The sequence below is a fragment of the Chamaea fasciata genome, unplaced genomic scaffold, assembly GCF_029207755.1.
Source record: "Chamaea fasciata isolate MVZ Bird 193981 ecotype frontalis unplaced genomic scaffold, bChaFas1.0.hap1 SCAF_5, whole genome shotgun sequence".
Lineage (NCBI taxonomy): Eukaryota > Metazoa > Chordata > Aves > Passeriformes > Sylviidae > Chamaea > Chamaea fasciata.
The window spans coordinates 15,674,999-15,694,683 of NW_027094090.1; the positions used below are offsets into that span (position 1 = coordinate 15,674,999).

At 35.1% G+C, this 19,685-nt stretch overlaps 1 protein-coding gene across 1 annotated transcript in view; it reads left to right on the top strand.

Moving 5' to 3' along the window:
* The window catches only part of TBC1D22A (TBC1 domain family member 22A), a 142,770-nt gene that overhangs the window by 52,746 nt on the left and 70,339 nt on the right, over positions 1-19,685 (top strand). Inside the window, exon 10 of the mRNA XM_066182937.1 lies at positions 8,580-8,655. Within this exon, the coding sequence (XP_066039034.1) occupies positions 8,580-8,655 (76 nt within the window). The remainder of the gene's footprint in view (positions 1-8,579; positions 8,656-19,685) is intronic.

A 19,685-nucleotide genomic window follows, 5' to 3' on the forward strand; every position in this document is an offset into this window, starting at 1 on the left:
CTAGTGGTGTGACTAATGATGTTACAGTTAATTCAGTGCAACTGCAGTGCTGCTGAAATAAAAGGATTTCTTGTTTTTCTTCTCCCATTCTCCTGTTTTGTTTCCTTTCTGTGATGATACCAATTTACTTAACAGATGAAACAGTCATGTAGTTACAGGTTGAGTTGGTTGGAAGAACTAGCCCTGTAGAGAAGGCCTCAGGATACTGGTGGACATGACCAGCAATGTGCACTTGCAGCCCAGAAAGCCAGCTGTGTCCTGGGCTGCATGCAAAGCAGGTGGGCAGCAAGGTGAGGGAGGGGATTTCCCCTTCTACTCTGTTCTTGTGAGACCCTGCCTGGAGTTGTGCAGCCATTTCAGGGATCCCCTGTACAGGACAGACATAGTTCTGTTGGACTGGGTCCAGAGGAGGGCCATGAAGGTGATCAGAGGCCTGGAGCATCTCTCCTTTGAGGAAAGGCTGAGAAGATTGACACTGTTCAGCCTGGAGAAGAGAAGGCTCTGGGGAGATGTTACTGTAACCTTTCAGTACTTAAAAGGAGCTTTAAGAAAGCTGGTGAGAGACTTTTTACCAGGGCCTATAGTGATAGGACAAGGGGCAACATTTCAAACTGAGAGGAGATTTAGATGGGACATAAGGAGTACACTTTCTATGATGAGGGAGCCCAAAGCAGTTGTGGATGCCCTCTTCCTGGACGTGTTCAAGGTCAGGACTGATGTGGCTTTGAACAGCCTGATCAAGCTGAAGCTATCCCTTCCCGCAGCAGGAGGTTTGGACTAGATGAACTTTAAAGATTCCCAGTGAGTTCATTGTGTGATGCTGTAGTTCTGGCTGACTTGCATCCTGGATGCACAATCATCTTTCTCTAAAAATATGGCATAGAAGACTCTTGTGTGATGTATCTGTTGGTTTTGTCTGAGATGTCTGAATGAGCTGTACAAGGATATGTGACATGTGGTAACTGAAATCAAAAAACCTCTGCAGAGTATTTCCATTAATTTATTTGTCAATATAAGCTTCCATTTCATGTTGCCCTACCAGTATTGAATAAGTATAAAGAGTGCAATTTGATAACAGGTAGGGTCATCTTGTGAAATTTTTGGCTAATATGAGCTAGATACATTTTTTGGTGTGTTTCGTCTTTTCAGTGCAGAAGGGTGTAATGGAAGAATGATTGTATTTGTACCCCTTTATCATTCTTAACAGAAAACTCATTTATTTTTCCAGTCCATCCAGACAGACTCATTTTCTTGATTCTAGAATTGTCAAAGGTGTTATTAAGATATATTGCATTTCTTGCTCGAGTTTTACCACACATAGTATCTATTATTTCTTCATTCCTCACTCATATTACCTCCCTCCCTTATGTATCTAGTGTGACTATGTATTTTTAATATAAGAATGCATCTTTGAACCACAGAGACCCGTGCAATAAAGAACAGGAGTTGCCATTGGGTGCCTGGATAGTCAGTTCCTGATATGCCTTCAGTTCTCAGCTGAGAGAAATAAAAAATTGTTCAAGTCATCTGTTGCTTTAGCTGATTCTTCTGTGCTTTTTTTTTTGTCATCTGGAGGTTCCTATGCAAGTATGTTTTTGGCTTCAGCTAGAGAGTTTGCAGAACTTTTCCAGTAGTTAATGTTTGATCTTGCACAATAATTTAATCTATTTTTTGTTCTAAGATTACTTTGCATCTTCTTTCTCTTTTAGTTGTCTCTAAGTTTAGGCTTCTAAGTGACTGCGCATATGTCATATTACAGTTTGATTAACGTTTTAAAAATTGATCTAACAAATACTAGGACTCTTGAAATATAAATTTATCTCTCTAAATTATCACTTAATCTTGAAATCTGTAGCTGTCTTCTAGCAGTCAATTCTGGATGATGGTGTATGTAATGGTTTTCCTTTTCAGTACTTAATGAGTCTGTGCTCTAAATTTTTTCTTTAGATTTTGTCCCAGAAAAACTATGCCTAACTGCAGTTGCTTCTTATTTATTTCAGGAGAACAAATGACAGCTTCTGAAATCATAAGAACATAGGATAATTCTGCTCCATGTAGGACCAGCTCTGAGATCAGACTGAATTTCTGAAGGCTTTGTCCAGTTGGGTCTTGAACCCTCCAAAGACAGAGACTTCCCAGTCTCTGAGGGTTAACCTATTCCAGTGCTTCCTTGTCCTTATGCTGAAGTTTCTCCCCAAGAGGCTGATGGAGCATTTTTTATTTATGCTGCTTGTCTCTTACCTTCCCACTGTGCACTACTATTAAAAATGTATGTTGGTCATCTTGATAACATGGGTTTTATCAGGCTGTGCTTAGGGGTTCATGGAGCTTTCATTTCTTCAGGCTGAACAAGCCCAGTTTCCCCATCCTCTCAAAGAGCACGTGCTTCATATTTCTGAGCATCTTGGTGGCCTTTTGCTCTTTCTTCAGTTTATTCTGAAGTTTATTACCTTTTTCTTGTATCAGGGTCCCTAAAACTGGATGTCGTATTTTAGATATAATCTTGAAATACAAGAAATTCTTTTTAAACATTTGAAGGAAAATCTACACATTAAATATGGAACTCTGGAACTGTTTGATTAGAGAAGTTGTAGGATCCTTATCCTGGTAGTTCAAAACCAGAGTCCACATGGCCTTGAGGATCTTGCTCCAGGTGACTTGGCTTTGGGCAGTGCTTGGACTTCTTTGGCCTCCAGAGCTCCCTGCCAGCCTCTGTGATTCTTTAATGAGTGCTGGGTGGGGATAATTACTTCCCTACATCTGCTGGCCCAGGAGTCTGCTGGTTGGCTTTGCTACCAGGGCTTATCAGTGACTCAGTCTGAGCTTTCTGTCTGCTGAGATTTCAGGTCGTTTTCCACAGAACTCGTCTCCAGTCTGTATTCTTGCAAGATGTGCTGATTTATGCTGATTTATAAAAACCTGCTTCTGAGGCTGTGTGTGGCCATATGCAAAATAGCTCTTCCATGTGTGTGATAAAGCTGGTTGTCTTTACAGTACTTCTAAACTGTAGATGATACATGAGCTTTTTTGTTTTTTCACCTGTGGCTGTTCATGTGGGAAAACTAGAATTATCCCATGAGTATTTTTTCCATGTAATTGAGTAGACATTCCCATATATCCAGATTAACTTTTTTCTATTATTAAATTGTCCTTTATAACACTTTCCTCAACAGTGTCTCATTAACATTCAAGTAAAAAGTTCACATTGATCTGTGCCACCTGAAAATGTAATGTTCATGTATAAAATAGAGTATAACTTTTCATTTAAAGTTTGAATATACTGGTAATAAAATAACCAAAGGGGAAATACATGCATTGCATAATGATCTAACAAGATGTATTAAAAATAGCACTAAAATATTAATATAATTATTTATTAGGGCCCGGTAATTTTTAGAATAAAAATGAGATAATTCATATCCAGGGACTGGAATGTGCTGAGGTACATATTAGTTATTTCTGAAAAAAACCCCAAGATTTATGACCTTCAAAGGGAATCCTGCAGAGTCCTTTCTCACTCCTGAGTTATGGAAAGTTGTTGCTGACATATGCCTGAAGTCTGGATGATGGATGGATGGAAGGATGGATGGATGGATGGACAGACAGATGGATAGATGCAAGGAATGGTGCTTGGAAAGCCTTTCAGAGGTCTGCTGGATCAATAACATGAACATGCATTTCAAATGCTGAGAAGTATGTGCAGAAATAACTCTTCTGAAAATTCTTCACAATACATTTCTGAGGTTTATTTGAAAGGAAAAAATAGGTCAGTTATGGCTTTCTTTGTACCTTTTAATTGAACTACTGCAAGACAAGTTTCTTGGTTATGTCTGCAATTCACCTGGGTGGTTAGTTTAGGGCTATGCTGAATTACAGATCTGTTTTCTGTGTGTATGAGTTTGTTAGCCTCCCTTTGGAGGCTAATAATGCAGTCTTCTAGCCTGTCACTGAGAGTAAAATTTTCAGAAAGATAGCAAATCTATTTGTAATCAGTAGATGAAATACACTGTGCTATGAGCATACTTTAGCATAAAAATATTTTATCCCCTACGTGAAATTTGCAGCATCAGCTTTTGGGATTGTACCAAGTGTTTGTGTTTATGATTTCTAGCTCTCACGCAGATTTGAACTGTTGTCTGGCCTATGATGTAGTCCAAAAATATACCCTGAGCACTTTTGTAATTTCTACTTTAACAGTTTTTGTAATTTTACATCCACTTGTGTAAAACTGAGGTTTGATTACACAGATGAGTAGAAGGTTGTATCTTTGGTTCTGATTATATGGATGCTACTCTAACATGAGAAACAGTACCTACATTTTAATAAACTTGCTTTTTTTGTCCTGTTATGTAAGAATAAGTAAGATACTGTTTCACATGTAAAAAATTTTGGGCTGCAATTGTAAATTTTTTTCCTACTACTTAGGACATTTTGCAATTTGAAAAGTCAGGCTTAATAATTATAATGGTCCAACACGCTTGTGTGTTTGTTCTTGTGCATACACAGTCTTACTGTCCTGAACTGTATTCAGGAGTGAATTTACATTATAGTCCATCTTCAAGACACATTTTGGGTAAACTGTGGTTCCACTGATAGTGTTAATATATGTGGTGGCTATCATTTAGTGTCATGCTTCCCTCCCTCCTGCCCCCATCTTTTTGTATAACTTTCTGAACGAGGTGAACGAATATTTTTAATAGTAGTTTGCTTAGAGAAATATGTGAATGAAGTACTTAAATGGGTAAAAAAGAATTCAGGAGATCTCATTATGACATAATGAGAATAAGAAAACCTTTTTCTTTCAATTGTCATTTGTTCATGTGATACTTTTCTTGAACATACTAAATTGATGCATAGGAATTCTTAAATATGTATCAGCAGAGAAAATAGACATGCAAGTCCGTATGATTTATACGGATTGCTAAGTATATCTTCTATATTTAAAAGCTCTGATCTCATTGAAAAAACCTTGTTAAAATGAGCAAACAAACATGAACGCTTTGTGTCAAAACTTCCCATTTGCTTCTATTAATGTTTCTGATACTTTCTTCAGTACATTTTAGGTGAACAGTGTGTATGACCTGTAAAGATGAGGAGCATTGTGCCTACGCCTCTGCTTGGCTGCAGTCATTATGTCAAATTACTGAGTGTTTTTTCTTCTAGTTTGGCTGGCTCTGTTTCTCCTTCATGATGGCATGAAAAATTGTTTTCCATTCCTCTTCAGCTTGCTGCGTCTTCTTTTAAAATTATTCCATCATCGCCTATTAAGAGAAAAAGATATTGGATTTTCTTCAGCTAGTGCCTATGAAATCTCTCTCCCTCCCTCTCCCTCTTCTCCCTGCTCCCCAACCCTGCCACAGGAGGACAGTCTCAGTTAAATTTGTTATGAGCATTTTTCCAAGTTTCTTCCATTTGGAACTTCTCTACCCTTAAAAAAAATGTAAGGAATTACTTAATTCTTTTAAAAATGTTTAGTGAAGTCTATAATGTTAGTATTTTAAGTTATAACAACTGGGTTTTGAGAAATTCTGCCAAACCTAGTTGTAGTTGCAGGGAAGTAGGGTGATTATACCATCTTCTACAGAATGAGTACAGACTAACACAAAGCTTTGAAGCTGAAGCAAGTTTTGATCTCTTGTGACATTACAAAGTCCTAACCTTCTGTATTGTGAGGTGAGACTAATTATGTGTCAGTCTGAACCAGATACTGTAACCATTCAGCTGTGAAGTAGGTTGGCGTAGTTCACTGAAAGTGTGTTCGAACCTATGTGAGCAGAACGTCAAGGAATTTAGATATTCCTTGCACACCAGTGCATGAATTTTTATGTTCATCATGGATTCTGGTGTGTAACCATACATACTGTGTCATATGTTAATGCTTACTAGAAAGCATCATGAACACTGTTTAGAAATAAGAGATATTTTATGTGAACTCCTTGTTTTGATCCTGAAAATTTTTGTTTTATTTCCTCATTTGAAATTTTGACCATCAATAATGAGCAAAAGGCAAACTCTGAAGTAATCATAAGTAATTGAGAAAAGAATTGTCTTGGCTCAACAGCCCTGAGCAATGATTCATGAATTTTGTGAGTTTGGAATATTTTTCCTTTTCTATTTTACTATTTTTCCTTCATCTATAAGCACAAAAGGAGCAAGAATAGTGGGTAACAGAATATCTTTTAAGTTTACGAAATCTTTCTCACAGTTTCACAAACTCCAGGAAGTCAACTACAAACGTCATAGGAGGGGATATGTACAACACAGTTAATTAGAGTACTGAGGAATCCAGTAACGATATTTCCAGTTTAGATGAGTCAGCACAAGTAGAAGAGTGACCCCCAGCTGTTTTCATTTGCAGCTGAAATAATGAACAGAAAAATAAATAGGCAAAAGATCAAATGTAGTGAAAAGCAAATTTGCCTGTTTTCAAATCAAGATGGCAGTTTTGGGTTGCATTTCCAGGTGTGTATGGAGTAATTAGACTTTGAGGAAAGAAAATCGTTTCAGATTCATAGATCACAGTCAAGAGTTGCACTACCTGGAGAGAGACTAATGATCGAAGCACTAGTGTTTTAACTCTGTGTTGACTTTCACTGTTAAATACAGGAACATCCTTTTACAGAGGATCTGTTACAGTGGAAATAATTAAATACCATGTTCCTGTACTTTGTGTGCAGTACTTCTTCTAGAGACACCAGTTAATTTTGTTTAAATAAATAAGTAGAACAGTATATAAACATTTTAAGACAAAAAAAGTGAATGCAGTTTTTGTTGTTAGAGTACATTCTGTAAATAAAATGATTATGATGCTGTACCCTGGATATTTATTATCCATGGCTAATACAGGTTATGTGTCAGACTTGTATAAAAGGCAGTGTTCCAGTGCATGGCATAGTTTATTTCTCCCCAAAATGAGATTATAATGGATCCAAATTCTCTGTAAATCTTTCCATTCTTTCTGTTTTAGTGCTTTATTGCATTAAAAAGGATGCTCATTTTCTGTTTGTGAAATAATGTCAACAAGCTGAAATTGTTGTATATTTTACTTGGTGATTCCTGTGGAAAATTAAAAAATTCGGGGAATTATTCTTGCTTCCTTGCCCATACTGCTTGGCTTATACACTGAGTTCTAATATTAATTACTGAGAAAGGGCTACTGCTAGACCAGTAGAAAATTTTGCTGTAATTTTTAATGTAACTACTGCTGTGATCAGTTGCAAGTGATCAGAGCATACAGTAGACTTTGATACTTTTTCATACTGTAGATTACTTGTTGGCTGAAGTACTTTAATTTACAGAATTATTAGTGTATCATTTTGCCTTGTGAACTTTTAGGCTTCATACTTTATAGCAGTTTTACAGAATTTGAAGATTAAATTACATTTCAGTTTCCTAAATCAAATAAAACTTAAAAAACTCCAAGTAAATAAAGTCAAGAGAGTCAATAAGACTTCTATGGTTTTAAATAGAAAAACATATCAGGATACATTAAAATGAACTGATAATCATTTCTTTTACTCTAAGGCCAAGTTAAAATTTGAAATAAAATCAAGAGAAATTAATATTTCAATGTAATTGAAAAAAAATTAGGGTAATTTTTGGGATTACTTGTCTCCAGTTGTTAAAGGAATTACTCAAACAATAGCAGTTGAGGCAAAACATCCTTTACCCTTATTTTCTAGGCATGTGATGGTTACACACAAAAAATTCTACATAGCAACTTTCTTTTAAAATATTTATGTATAATACTCTTTTTTTTGACTCTCTCAAGAACCACAGGAAGACAACTGTAACAAAATTAGCTGAATAGAGGGATTGTCAATTAAATATTCAGAAACATTGCTGTATATTTAAATAATGTCATTATTTTAAAAGATTGATCACTTTGGGTTTCAAGTGGAAATATTGCTCTCATTATTTCAAACTCAAGTCTATATTATAGAGCTGCAATCCACAGATTAAAAATCCATATAGAGTTAATTCATTCAAGGAAATATATGCAAATATAATGCTCTTTTAGCTACATAGCTTGTGTGTTATATTTTGATTCATAATATTAACTGTAATCTTGAGTTCAGAACAGTTATGAGTACGTTAAAACAGACTTGATTTCTTATGCTGCTTGAAGTTATTACTCTGTACTTCAAAAGATCAATTTTTTTCCCTGTCTCTGATTACAGACTAAATTTTTGTATTTCCTACATTATTTGTAGAATTGTAAATTTCCAAGAAGAAAAATCACCTTAAAAATCCCTTGCATGGCACATTTTGGTGTGTAAGATGAGGGCCCTTTAAAGCCACTTGGATTTCTGCAATAAAGTAACTTCACTACTTTAGCAAGTAGCAAGCAGTTGATGCAGGAGTAGCTATACAGAATATGCTGTTAGAGGTAGGGACTCACAGGAATGTACAGTGTGTTGATTTATGATTTTACTTAAGCATACCTAGGAAATGTAGTCATGAAACAAAAACACCATAAGAAAACAATGAAAAATACACGGATTTAGAAAGTTAGTTGAAAGAAAAGAAACCTTTTTTGCTGTTCTGCAACTAATACTTGTATGTGGTCTCCTCTTTAGGATAACTACACGTTTGCACAGCCAGGGATCCAGAAGAAAGTGAAGATGTTAGAAGAACTTGTTAGTCGGATTGATGGTAAGTCTCAAAAGCGAACTAATTTCTAACTGATGCTACACTGAAAGTGTTTAGCTAAAATGTTTGCAGGAGAGGCCATCACTGCAGTCACCTGCAATGGTGCATTAACATCCCCTTCCTCAGGTGAGGTGTCATCATTAGTTTGTGGCACACTGGCCTTTGTGGATCACTGTCGTGTATCATTTAAAAGAAAGTCACTAGAGCATGAGCCTCTTTCATTACTTTTTATTAAGGCAATATAATCAAAATTCAATGGCAATTTCTTTGCAGCAGAATAATGACCACATACAAAAGGCAGCCAGTATTCATTTCGCATTAAGCCTCAATGGTTGTTGTAATGCAGGCAAGTCACGGTGGTTGTTTATGGTTGTCCTTCGGCACTATGTTTTGTGCCTTTGTGCATCATTTTGCTGTCTGGAATGCCTGCATAATTTCTCTGTGGAATCCAATTAATTATGAACTCTGGAAATAACATCTTTAATTTTATAGATAAATTACAGTATGTGCAGGGGTAATTTTAGATCATGCTTTCATGTTTTAGCAGCGCACTTAGAAATATTTTACCTTCATCCTTAAAATAATTCCGTTCATGAAATGCTGACTGTCATATAGCTAGAACAAAGTTTAATTAAATGAAATGCAAGAGATAATGCTTGCCCATTCTAAACATACTCTCTTGGTAGTTTGTTAAATTAATGAACAGAGTATTAACAAAATGTTGCCAAGCAGAACCAGGCATATATTTGCAACGCTAGCCTGTCAGTGATGACTTAGAAAAAATATTCCTTGTGTAGCTTTATATTTGATAATCTTCTTGGAAACATTAATTCCCTCTTTTTGTTACATATACTGTGAAGTTTTTTTTTGTGCCTGTGCTTGTCATAGGAGATTTTGCCTGCTTGTATGTACATTGTTAATATTTGATAATGGTCTTTCTGCTTTTCTAGGATATTAGGGTATTTTTAATGATCAAAAACCAAGGGCAGGAGAAAAATGTGTAAAATTGCAATATATGTATGTAAATGTAAATATATGTATGTAATATTAAATGTATGTAAACATTTTTGTTGTAGATAAATTTTCTTAAAATGCTAGTGAATATGAAAAATATAAGGACATAACTCTGTATATTGGGTGGCTAAACATTTATATTTAAAATATTGGTAAATCAGTGTATTTTGTTACTTAAAAATAATCTGACTTCTCGTAATATGACTTTTTATGTGTGTCTTGCATCAATATTGATGTTTACATTTCTGAAGCAAATGATTATATATGAAATGAAGTGTATAATTAAAATTCCTATAAATAGACTTCCTTGACATGGTCAATGAACATTTATATAAACAAATTGTTTAACCAAGTTTTTTAAATTAGAAATAGCATTCTGATAGTCAATTTTGTTGTTTGATTGAATAAAAAATATTAAGTATAATACAATATATTATTGTACAGTTTAAGGAAAAAATAAATGCTGAAGTCTTACTTGTACCTTCAGTGCTTTAGGTATATAGTTAAATAATTTCTCTCACTTATTAGGTTTAGGAAGCATTATTTTTAAAGCTTCACACTTTAAAAAATATGTCAGTTTTATCAAATAGTTGTGTCATACTGTCCTTTGATCATCCTTTGTAACTGAAAGTTAAGTGTGGGTTCCTGTTTTTAGCTAATTTAAAATAAAGTTGTGAGGCCTTTATAAATTTTTTGTAGTTCTCAGTATACATTATGAGTGTTTGCTAGTAAATACTGATGGAAATTTAGAGCTGCTTAGGTTATATGGGGCCTCTGGAAGTCAGTGTTCCAAGCCTTTACCCTTGCCTCGATTGCTCTTTATTTAATGGGACAGGGCCAATTTAGAGCAGGCTGTGTGGGGTCTTGCCCTGTTGAATTTTGAGTGATTTGAAGATTCTAGAGCTTCTTTGGGTAAAACTTGGAAGTTTGACTACTTCCACTGTTGTTTTATTTTTTATAAAAATAATTATTTTTTTTTTAATGGAGCTTATGTCCACCACCTTTTATTTTATCTTGGTGTACCCCGGAGAAGAATTTGGCTCCAGGTTCTCTACATGCTCCCATTAGTAGTTGCAGCTATTCATAGACTTCTTTTTAAGACTGAGAAAACCCAGTTCTGTCCAGCCTCCTTTTATGTGTGAAGTGTTTCAGCTTCCTCTGCTGCACACTGGGCTTGCTCACATGTGTCAGTGTCACAGAATTGATGTAATGCTGCAGACATGGTTTCCCAAGTGGCAAATACAGAGGAAGAATCACTTCCCCTGACCCATTAGAAAGACTAACATATGTTTGGCCTTTCTTGCTGCAAGGGCATTCTTGACTTGGGTACAGCCTGTTGTCTGCCAGGATCCCCAAGTCCTTCTTGGCAGAGCTGCTTTTCATCAGACTGTGCCCAATCAGTGTGTGTTGAATGAGACTATTCCATCCTAAATAGAGGACACTCCCCTCTCCTGAACCTCAGGAGGTTCCTCTTAGCCATTTCTTCAGCCTGCCAGGGTTCCTTAAATAGTAGCCCTCAACTTTCAGTGTGTCAAGCACTCCTCCCATTCTGGTATCATTTGCAAACAAAGTCTATTTGATGCTGTTTTTAGTTTTTAACAAAGATATTTGCTCCAGTGCAGACTCTGGAGGGATACCATTAGTAATTAGTTATCAATTGGACTTTGTATTGCTGACCACTCCCTTTATAATACAGGGGTCCAGTTAAAAGTTTTTTAACTACACATTTTTCATTATTCTTTGGGCTGTTTCTTTTTGGCTAGAAGACTGTCCACTCAGTTACTTTCTTTTGCAAGAAAAGTACACCAAAGTATGTATAAGATTAAAATGAAGTTTTAGTTGTTCATTAGACAATGGTGGTTGTATACTGCAGTCATAACCTTTTGGATGCCTCAGCTAAGGCATCCTGAACTTATTGCTGCAATCCTGACATAGCTTGATTGAATATTGTGGTTTACTCTTAATTTCCTTTTTGCTTTTGTCTTTTTATTCTGGGTTTGCTATACTGCAGTTAAAGGGAAATGTATGGCTAGTATAAATTCAATGGCTTTGTTTTTTAAAAAGCTTCTCCTGATCTGTATTTACTGTACTTATCCTAAGTGCTCATTAAGGTTACTGTGCAGAAAATAATATTCCTGTTGGTACTGTGTCACATTATTTTCTTGATGCTGGGTAACTGCATGGTGAAGCAAATCTTGATGTAGTAAGTAGCTGTGTGAGTGGATGAAGCCTGTACTGCTTATTTGCTAATAATAATGGATTACCTGTGGATGAAAAATGATGCTTGTGCTTTGGAGAGTGCTAATGCATTACGTCAGGGATTCAAGCAACCTTCATTAACCCAGCCTTATGGATCACAACTCCCCTCAAAGTAACTGTCCTTGTACGTACACTGCAGGATATTTCAGAAGACTTCAAACAGCCAAAATGCTCTCTTAATTTAATCATAATCTCATTCTGCTTATACTCTGGAAAATAATTTTGATGAATTGTGTTTAATTTTTCTAGTTTGTTAATGGAATGTTCATATAGACGAGATGGAGTTTGAAGATAAAACATTATTCAATCTCATTAGTCTACTTATCATCATCATTCAGATTTTTCTTGGAATTATACAAAAAAATGGAGTGGGAGGATCAATAGATAGCTCAAAAATATAAGGAATCTCTTATAACTAATTATCTTTTCTCTTTCCTGTAATGCCAGTAGAGCTTCTCTGCTCTAAATCATGAACCATTTCTCATGGTTTGTAAAAGATCATACTCACATGGCACACTATTTTCCATTTTTACTTCATTTTGGCGTGAAATCAAAGAGACATGGTATAGGAATGCCCAAAGTAATTCAGGATTTGTGTTGCCAAAATTTACAGGTGCTTAGTACTTGGCTGGTGTCATGCTTGAAAGAATCTCAACTTTTTCAATTTAGTATAAGACAACTGGTAATTACATGAGAGTTTGAAGTAGCCATTTGGAGAAAGCTGAGCATTTATAGAGAAAAGTAGTCTGGGGATTCCATAAACATTGATAAAAGATGTTAAAATCATGTAGAGTTCTCCTCTCCAAATTAGCAATAAGGCAGTTCTAGGGAAAAACCTTAGCTTGTTATAATGTTAAAAGTATTTTTAATATATGTTGGTTTCTTATTAGTATTACAGAAAATTATAAAGCCAGTATTGACAACACAGTATAAATATCCTGCATCTTCTGTGGGGATAAGTTTAAAAACATTTTATCTCCATCTTTTCTAGAATAACACAACCCAGGTTGTGCATTTGTGTTCTGCACAGTCTGATCTTTTTTCTTGTAGATAAAGAAATTCTCTGTTACTACTGTTTCACATTCTTTCACCAAAAATCACTGATCATTTTGTAGAATTTTCCCTTAAATTTTAGTAACTAGAGATGGAAAAATGCAGAAAATGTTTAAAAATAATAATTAAAAAAGCTCTTACTATTGCTGTATATACTTTAGCTCTTCTCTTGTAAATGGAAGTAATAGAAAAATACGTAAGAACATTAAAAAGTGCTGCATTTTAACTTTCTCATAACGAACTTTATCTGTAATTCAGCTACATTTTTCAAAGGTTCAGTAAAATTTCAGAATTTCTGCTGTTTCCACTGTCAGTGCATCTTCTGATCATCTGTTTTGGAGAGTTACCACAGCTATTCCTACATATGATGTTTTCATCGGGACAATTTCTAGTTTGTTTCCATTTTATTGTTGTAAAAAAATTAAAATTTTTTGAGAGTAAGGTATTTTTAATGTGAAATTTAAGTTGTTATAATTGGATTGCTTAAGAAGTATTTTTAATGTGAAATTTAAGTTGTTATAATTGGGTTGCTTAAAAGAATGATTTTCAATAAATACTGAATAGTATTGTTTGAGGAAATACTGTTAGTTATTCCTAAGTGCAGTTAAGTTGCTATTTCACCTTTTAAAACTGTGTCCTATTAATAATTTTACAAGCCCTATTTTTCTTATTGCTGACATGTTTTATATGTATTTTCATCACACCAAATGACAGGAATATTAGATAATGCCTCTTGTCTTAATCTTCTGAGCAAATTAATCTTAACTCCACTAATCATACTTTCTTTACTTGTTTCTCTCTTGGGTAACAAGCGTCTTGGTTGGCCCATTATCTGGAGTTCTATAGATGATGCCAAAACTAAGGGGTTGTAATAAAGTCCTTTCATGTTATGGCCTTAGATTTGTATTTTGTATAGTTTTGGTATTCACATAAAAATTTTAAATATAAGTCTCTTGTAAATAATTATGTGTTATGTGTAAATATGTGCAGATCAAGTTCTTCATGAAATGTAGTCAGGTAAAATTTTTTCATTTTATATGCATTTTTGTTTAACCAGAGTGGAACATTCTGTGTACTTCTCATGCTTTGAAATATTTGCTGTAGATATGTCTAAAAGATTGGTTGATAAAGCTCTTAATATGTATGTATAATATGTCTTCTTATTTAATTGGAGAAGTTTATAAAACGTCCTTTATTAGAATAGGATTATAACTGGTAGGATTATGCTTTCTAAGGTCTGAGTTTATTTAAGAGCCGTGTGGTTTTAATGGGCTGCTAAAGTTTTAAATGTCCAGGCTTGGGATTCTTACAGTTTCTTCTCTGAATGTTGTGTGGATGTTTTGCATTCAACAGGTTCTTGTCTCTGGAGGCAAAGGTGCTTATTCCCATAGAACTGTTCAGTGCTCCAAACACAAACATTTTATAGTTCTACTCAGAACTTAATTTCATATGATGAGTTAAGCCAAAAAGTACTTAGAGATACCTCATGAGTAGTTTTAATGCTTCCATAGTTTCTGAAGGACATTCAGTTTCTCTGCTGATAGAACTTTTTAAACTGCAGAGAAAATTGTTTTGCTGTTTTCTTTAGAATAATCTGACTCTCAAAACCACAAAATATCAACCAAGACTAATACATTTTCTTATTAATCAATTTACTGTTGTTTAATCAGAACTCACAGAACAAGTTATCTGTTCAATATACGTGATGGATACAGATTAATTAATTTGGTTTTTAATTTGAATCTTGGGTGTTCATACAATGAACTGATAATGAAACTGTGGTAATAAATGGCATTTGATCTGTCTTTGTTACGTATTCAATCATGCTAATGATTTTTTGCTTGATGGTTAAAGAATGCATAATTGTATGTGCAAAATTATGTTCATGTTTAATTATATTGTAAAACATTTTACAGACACCGATAACTTTGAATTAGGACTGTGTTGAAGTATCTGGAAAAAAGAGCTCTAATTGCAAGAATTGCAAAACTGGTATTCTCAGCCATGTGAAAGCATTTTGAATTGGAGATGGACATAGAATTTATTTAGACCTTACTGCTGTGATTGAGAATGAGTGATTAATAAGGACCTTGTTTCTTGGTCCATCTTTTTTTGTCAGCTTGGTGCTGAAGTGATGGAAAATCTTGTAAGCATTTCATAATTGTTTTAATTAATTTGTACTCCAAAGCTCTTTCTCATTTTAATAAAGCTATTTTATTTAGCTCAGCAGTAGTTATTTTATATATCTGATTTTATGATTGTAATTACTGTATTATACTTTAATCCACTTGTAAGTGCTGTTCACTGGCAATTATAATTAATCAATATATCTTTTAAATAATATTTTTATGTTTTACTGTGGAGATTGTATTTGTATGCTATTACAGAGTTCAGAAACCTTAGCAAGAGTTGAGACTGACTGTAAAATAATTTGTAAATTCCTGACTGCTTGTAAGCACTTTAACTTTTAAATAGCTAAACCTTACTATTTTCATAGCAAATTAAAAAAAGAGAAAAAAGGGAAGAAAAAAGATTTTTCACATGATGGGGAGTCTAGAAAGTGTCAGGCATAAACCCTTTTATGAATGCACACAGTTATGATTTAGAAGAACAGTCTTGAGAAGTCCAGTGATGGTACCTAGAAGTACAAGTGTCTCCTCAAACATATGTTTTCTTTGTTGCACTTGGAATATTAAGTTTGAGGTCCATCTGGAAATATGGGGTTTTTCTTAACTTCTAGCTAGAAGGGTAGATATTTCTTGATTACTACTAAATGTTTTTGCTAATATTTTCCTGCATTTGGTGTTACATACCACAAAATTGTTTCTTCCATTTGTTTCCATGAGGCAACCAGGCCTTCCCTTCCCTCCTCTAGTATATTCTTCTTTTGCTTTGATAGCAGTGTCTTGGGCTTTTCAGTATTAGTATATGGACTATATCTTTTGTTATGATGAATATACTTCTTAGTCCCAGCTACAAGCTACACGTTTAGTGAGCTAAATTTAACTAGACCATTATCTTTAAATTGTAGGTCATGAGGAGAATGTAATACTTCTGTGTTTCTGCCAGACATATTTTCATTTTAGCACTTTTCAGTGTATTTTTAATGTTTTTGTTGTAATTTTTCACAGTGGACGATTTTAACCAATTATAAAAAATAAACTAAATCTGGAACAAGATATAATCAGCTTGTAAATATTTGACTTGGATCTCTACTATTAGTTGAAGTAGAATTATGTATCATGATGAGATCTTGTCTTGAAGTGATCTTTATGATCTTTAGAATGTCTTCTTCAGTCATCAGGAACTTAATTTGTAATTAATGTGTATTAATAAAAGTTAATACACATAACTATGAATAACTCATTGCTAAGCTGTAGTCTTGAAAAAATTACTTTTGTTCAGAATTTCACATTGTAGGTTGTAAGCCTTTTCTGCATCTGGCAACGTCTGGTGTCGAGATTTTACTCCAAACTCTTACCTTTGTAGGCCATAAACATGCTGGCTTTGAACAGTGTAGAAATTATTCAGGAGAGACAATTAGATTTAAAATTAGCTTTCAACAAATAGAGTACTCAAAAAGAAAGCAGTCGCTGACTGGTGACAAGGTCCTTTCTTTTGGACAGCAAGATTCCGTATGTGGGAACTGTAACATAGGGATGGAGTGCACCCACAGTCAGTTTGCACCAAGTCAGGTGGGAGTGTTGATCTGCTGGAGGATAGGAGGACTCTGGAGAGGGATCTGGACAGGCTGGATTGATTGGTCAAGGCCAGTTTTGTGAGGTTCAGCAAATCCAAATGCCAGGTCCTGCTCTTCAGTCACAACAACCTCCTGCAGCACTACAGGCTGGGGCAGATTGACTGGAAAGCTGCCTTGCAGAAGAGGGCCTGGGGGTGCTGATTGACAGCTGGATGAACATCAGTCAGCATGTGCCCAGGATGCCAAGAAGGCTAGTGTAATCCTGGCCTCTGTCAGAAACGAGTGGCCAACAGGACCAGGGCAGTGGTTGTCCCTGTTCTCAACACTGGTGAGGCCACACCTGAAATCCTGTGTTCACTTTTGGGCCCCTCACAACAAGAAAGATGTTGAGGTGCTAAAACACTGGTGTTCCAGAGAAGGGGAATGGAACTGGGGAAGGCTCTGGACCACAAGTCTGATGAATGAGGAGTGGCTGAGGGAGCTGGAAGTGTTTAGCCTGGAAAAGAAGATCAGGGGAGACCTTACTGTTGTCTACAGTTGCCTGAAAGGAGGTTGTAGCCAGGTGGGGGTTGGTCAGTTCTCCTAAATAACAAGTGACAGGACAGGAGGAAATGACAAGAGGACGAAGTTGTGGCCAGAGAGGTTTAGATTGGATGTAGTAGTGTACCTCCCACCGTAACGGGTGTTTCCATATTAGGAAAGAGTTTAAGTTTCACTCCTGAACTTACAAGGAAAAAGAACCAGAACTTCGATGCTCTTCTCACCATAATTGGCCCAGTTCCAGCACAAAGACCCCTCTTGGATCCTTGAAATATAACTCAAGACTTATAGCTATTTCTATTGGACAGCATGCCAGAAACCCCTCCTCAATCATTATATACTTTAAATGCATGGAGACTCTTGGTGCATTCTTGGGGTATCTTAGCAGGTGTATGGATCCTCCCTGCACCATTCACAGCTCACTCTTTTGTTTTGTATAGTTTGTTATTTTCATGTTAATTAAAACCTTTTGCTTTTCAAACACCTCCGATCATGCCGCCTTACTATTTTTATACGCCATTTCTGAGGGGCTGCGGGCAACCCTCAGGAGTTGATGCACCTTTGTGGGGCTAATAACACTCTGGCCTCATGTAGAAACGCAGCAATTGGATATCTGGGAACATTTCTTCACCAGAAGGTTTATCATGGACTGGAACAGGTTTCCCAGGGAACTGTTTGAGTCACCATCCCTGGAGGTATTTAAAAGATGTGTAGATGTGGCCCTTAGGAGCATAGTTTACTGGTGGGCTTTACAGTGTTAGGTTAATGCTTTAGTATCAAGATCTTACAGCCTAAATGATTATATGATTCCATGGAAAACAGGAGTGCTAATGTGTTTCTGTAACATGTTTTTGTACGTTAAGGATTGATGCAAAAAAATTTTGCATTGTGCCTGCAAAGGGGAGAGCCAATAAGCTCCTGTGGCAAAGATTGGCTCATTATTTAATTTTGCTTTGGTATCAGAGCAGTTACTCTTGCACTTCTTAAGAAAAATTGTGTGGCTTTTCATGAGAAATACTTTTCTTCCTGTTGTTGAACTATAAGGCCTCTTTATGAGAGATTGTTAGCTTACCTGCATTTCTGATAATTTTTAACATTTAGTTCTTTTTATATTTACAGTGAAATATGTATAATATATTGAGAAAATAGAGTTAAAAATTGTTCAGGGTATGAAATTTGACTGAAAAATAAACTTTAAATAATATTCAAAATTTCAAAACTAGGTCAAACATCAGAAACTGTTGCTAGCTAGGATTGATAGGAATCTTTGAGTAAAGGTGAGCACCTAAAGGCTGATGTTCTCAAATGTTGAATTGTACAGATGGATGTGGTGACACTGTGCTGTACCACAGTAATCTGGCAGTTCGGGCATAATCTTACATTATTTTGTCGTTTTTCTTTGCTCATACATAAGCTTGCCTATGGACTCGTTCTAACACCATCCTCCTGTCAGGACAGCAGTCAAGTTGTTTAGGCAGGTTGTTTCTGTCCTTAACTGTTTGCTTCATGATGCTGTAATCATACAGATTTTAATTTTCAATTCAGTGAAACAGCATGAGATGCTGACATTGAACATGAAGAATAAATATTTAACTGTGTATAGGCCCATCTCATATGGGAAGCATCTGTTTAGGGTGGCTAAATGTGATCATTCAAAATAAGGTACTAATAAGTGTATTTAATAAAAAAATGAGTAGTTATAAATGGTTTTTGTCTACAGGTTACCCATTTTTGACAGTATGCTACTTTGGAATACATCTCTGTAATGTATTTTATTCTTTAATCAGAAGACTTCCTTCACCTGAACTTTGTATGTGGATTTATTGAAAGTGTTGGCAAGCTTAATAAATGTAATTTTTATTTCTTTCAAATTTTGATTAAAGAATTATTTTTTAAACTGTAAAATAATTTTGTTATCAGAAACTGCAGTAGAAGTAGTTTTTATAAAATACTTGAGGCCTTAAAGCTGACAATAATTATATATCTTCTTGTTCATTGCACATACATACTTATTTTCATTGAAATGGAAAATTTAGATTTAGATTATGCTGGTCCAAATTACCTTTATCAGCAAATTTGCTTCTGCTTACAATTACTTACAAAGTAGGAAGAATTAGCTTCTTAACTCACTGCATCTTCTATTCCAGTCTTGCATCAATTAGGTATAAAGCAGAGTTTAGTAATCCATTTTTCAACTTATTTAGACTAGAAAGCAACTTTCAAGAAATTCATTATGGCAATTAACTACCATGGTTGAAATATCACAACTGGCACAATTTATTGTTCTTCATTACTTACTTTTAATGGTTACAAACAACCAAATAAATATTGTTTCTGCTGTGTGAAGAACAAAAATTTTGTGAGTTAGTAATTTGCTTAGAAATAAGACTGCTTTTTTTTTGCATCGTGCTTGATGTACTAAATTATCGAATCATAGTAATCTGTAACATAGGTATCCAAATGTGAC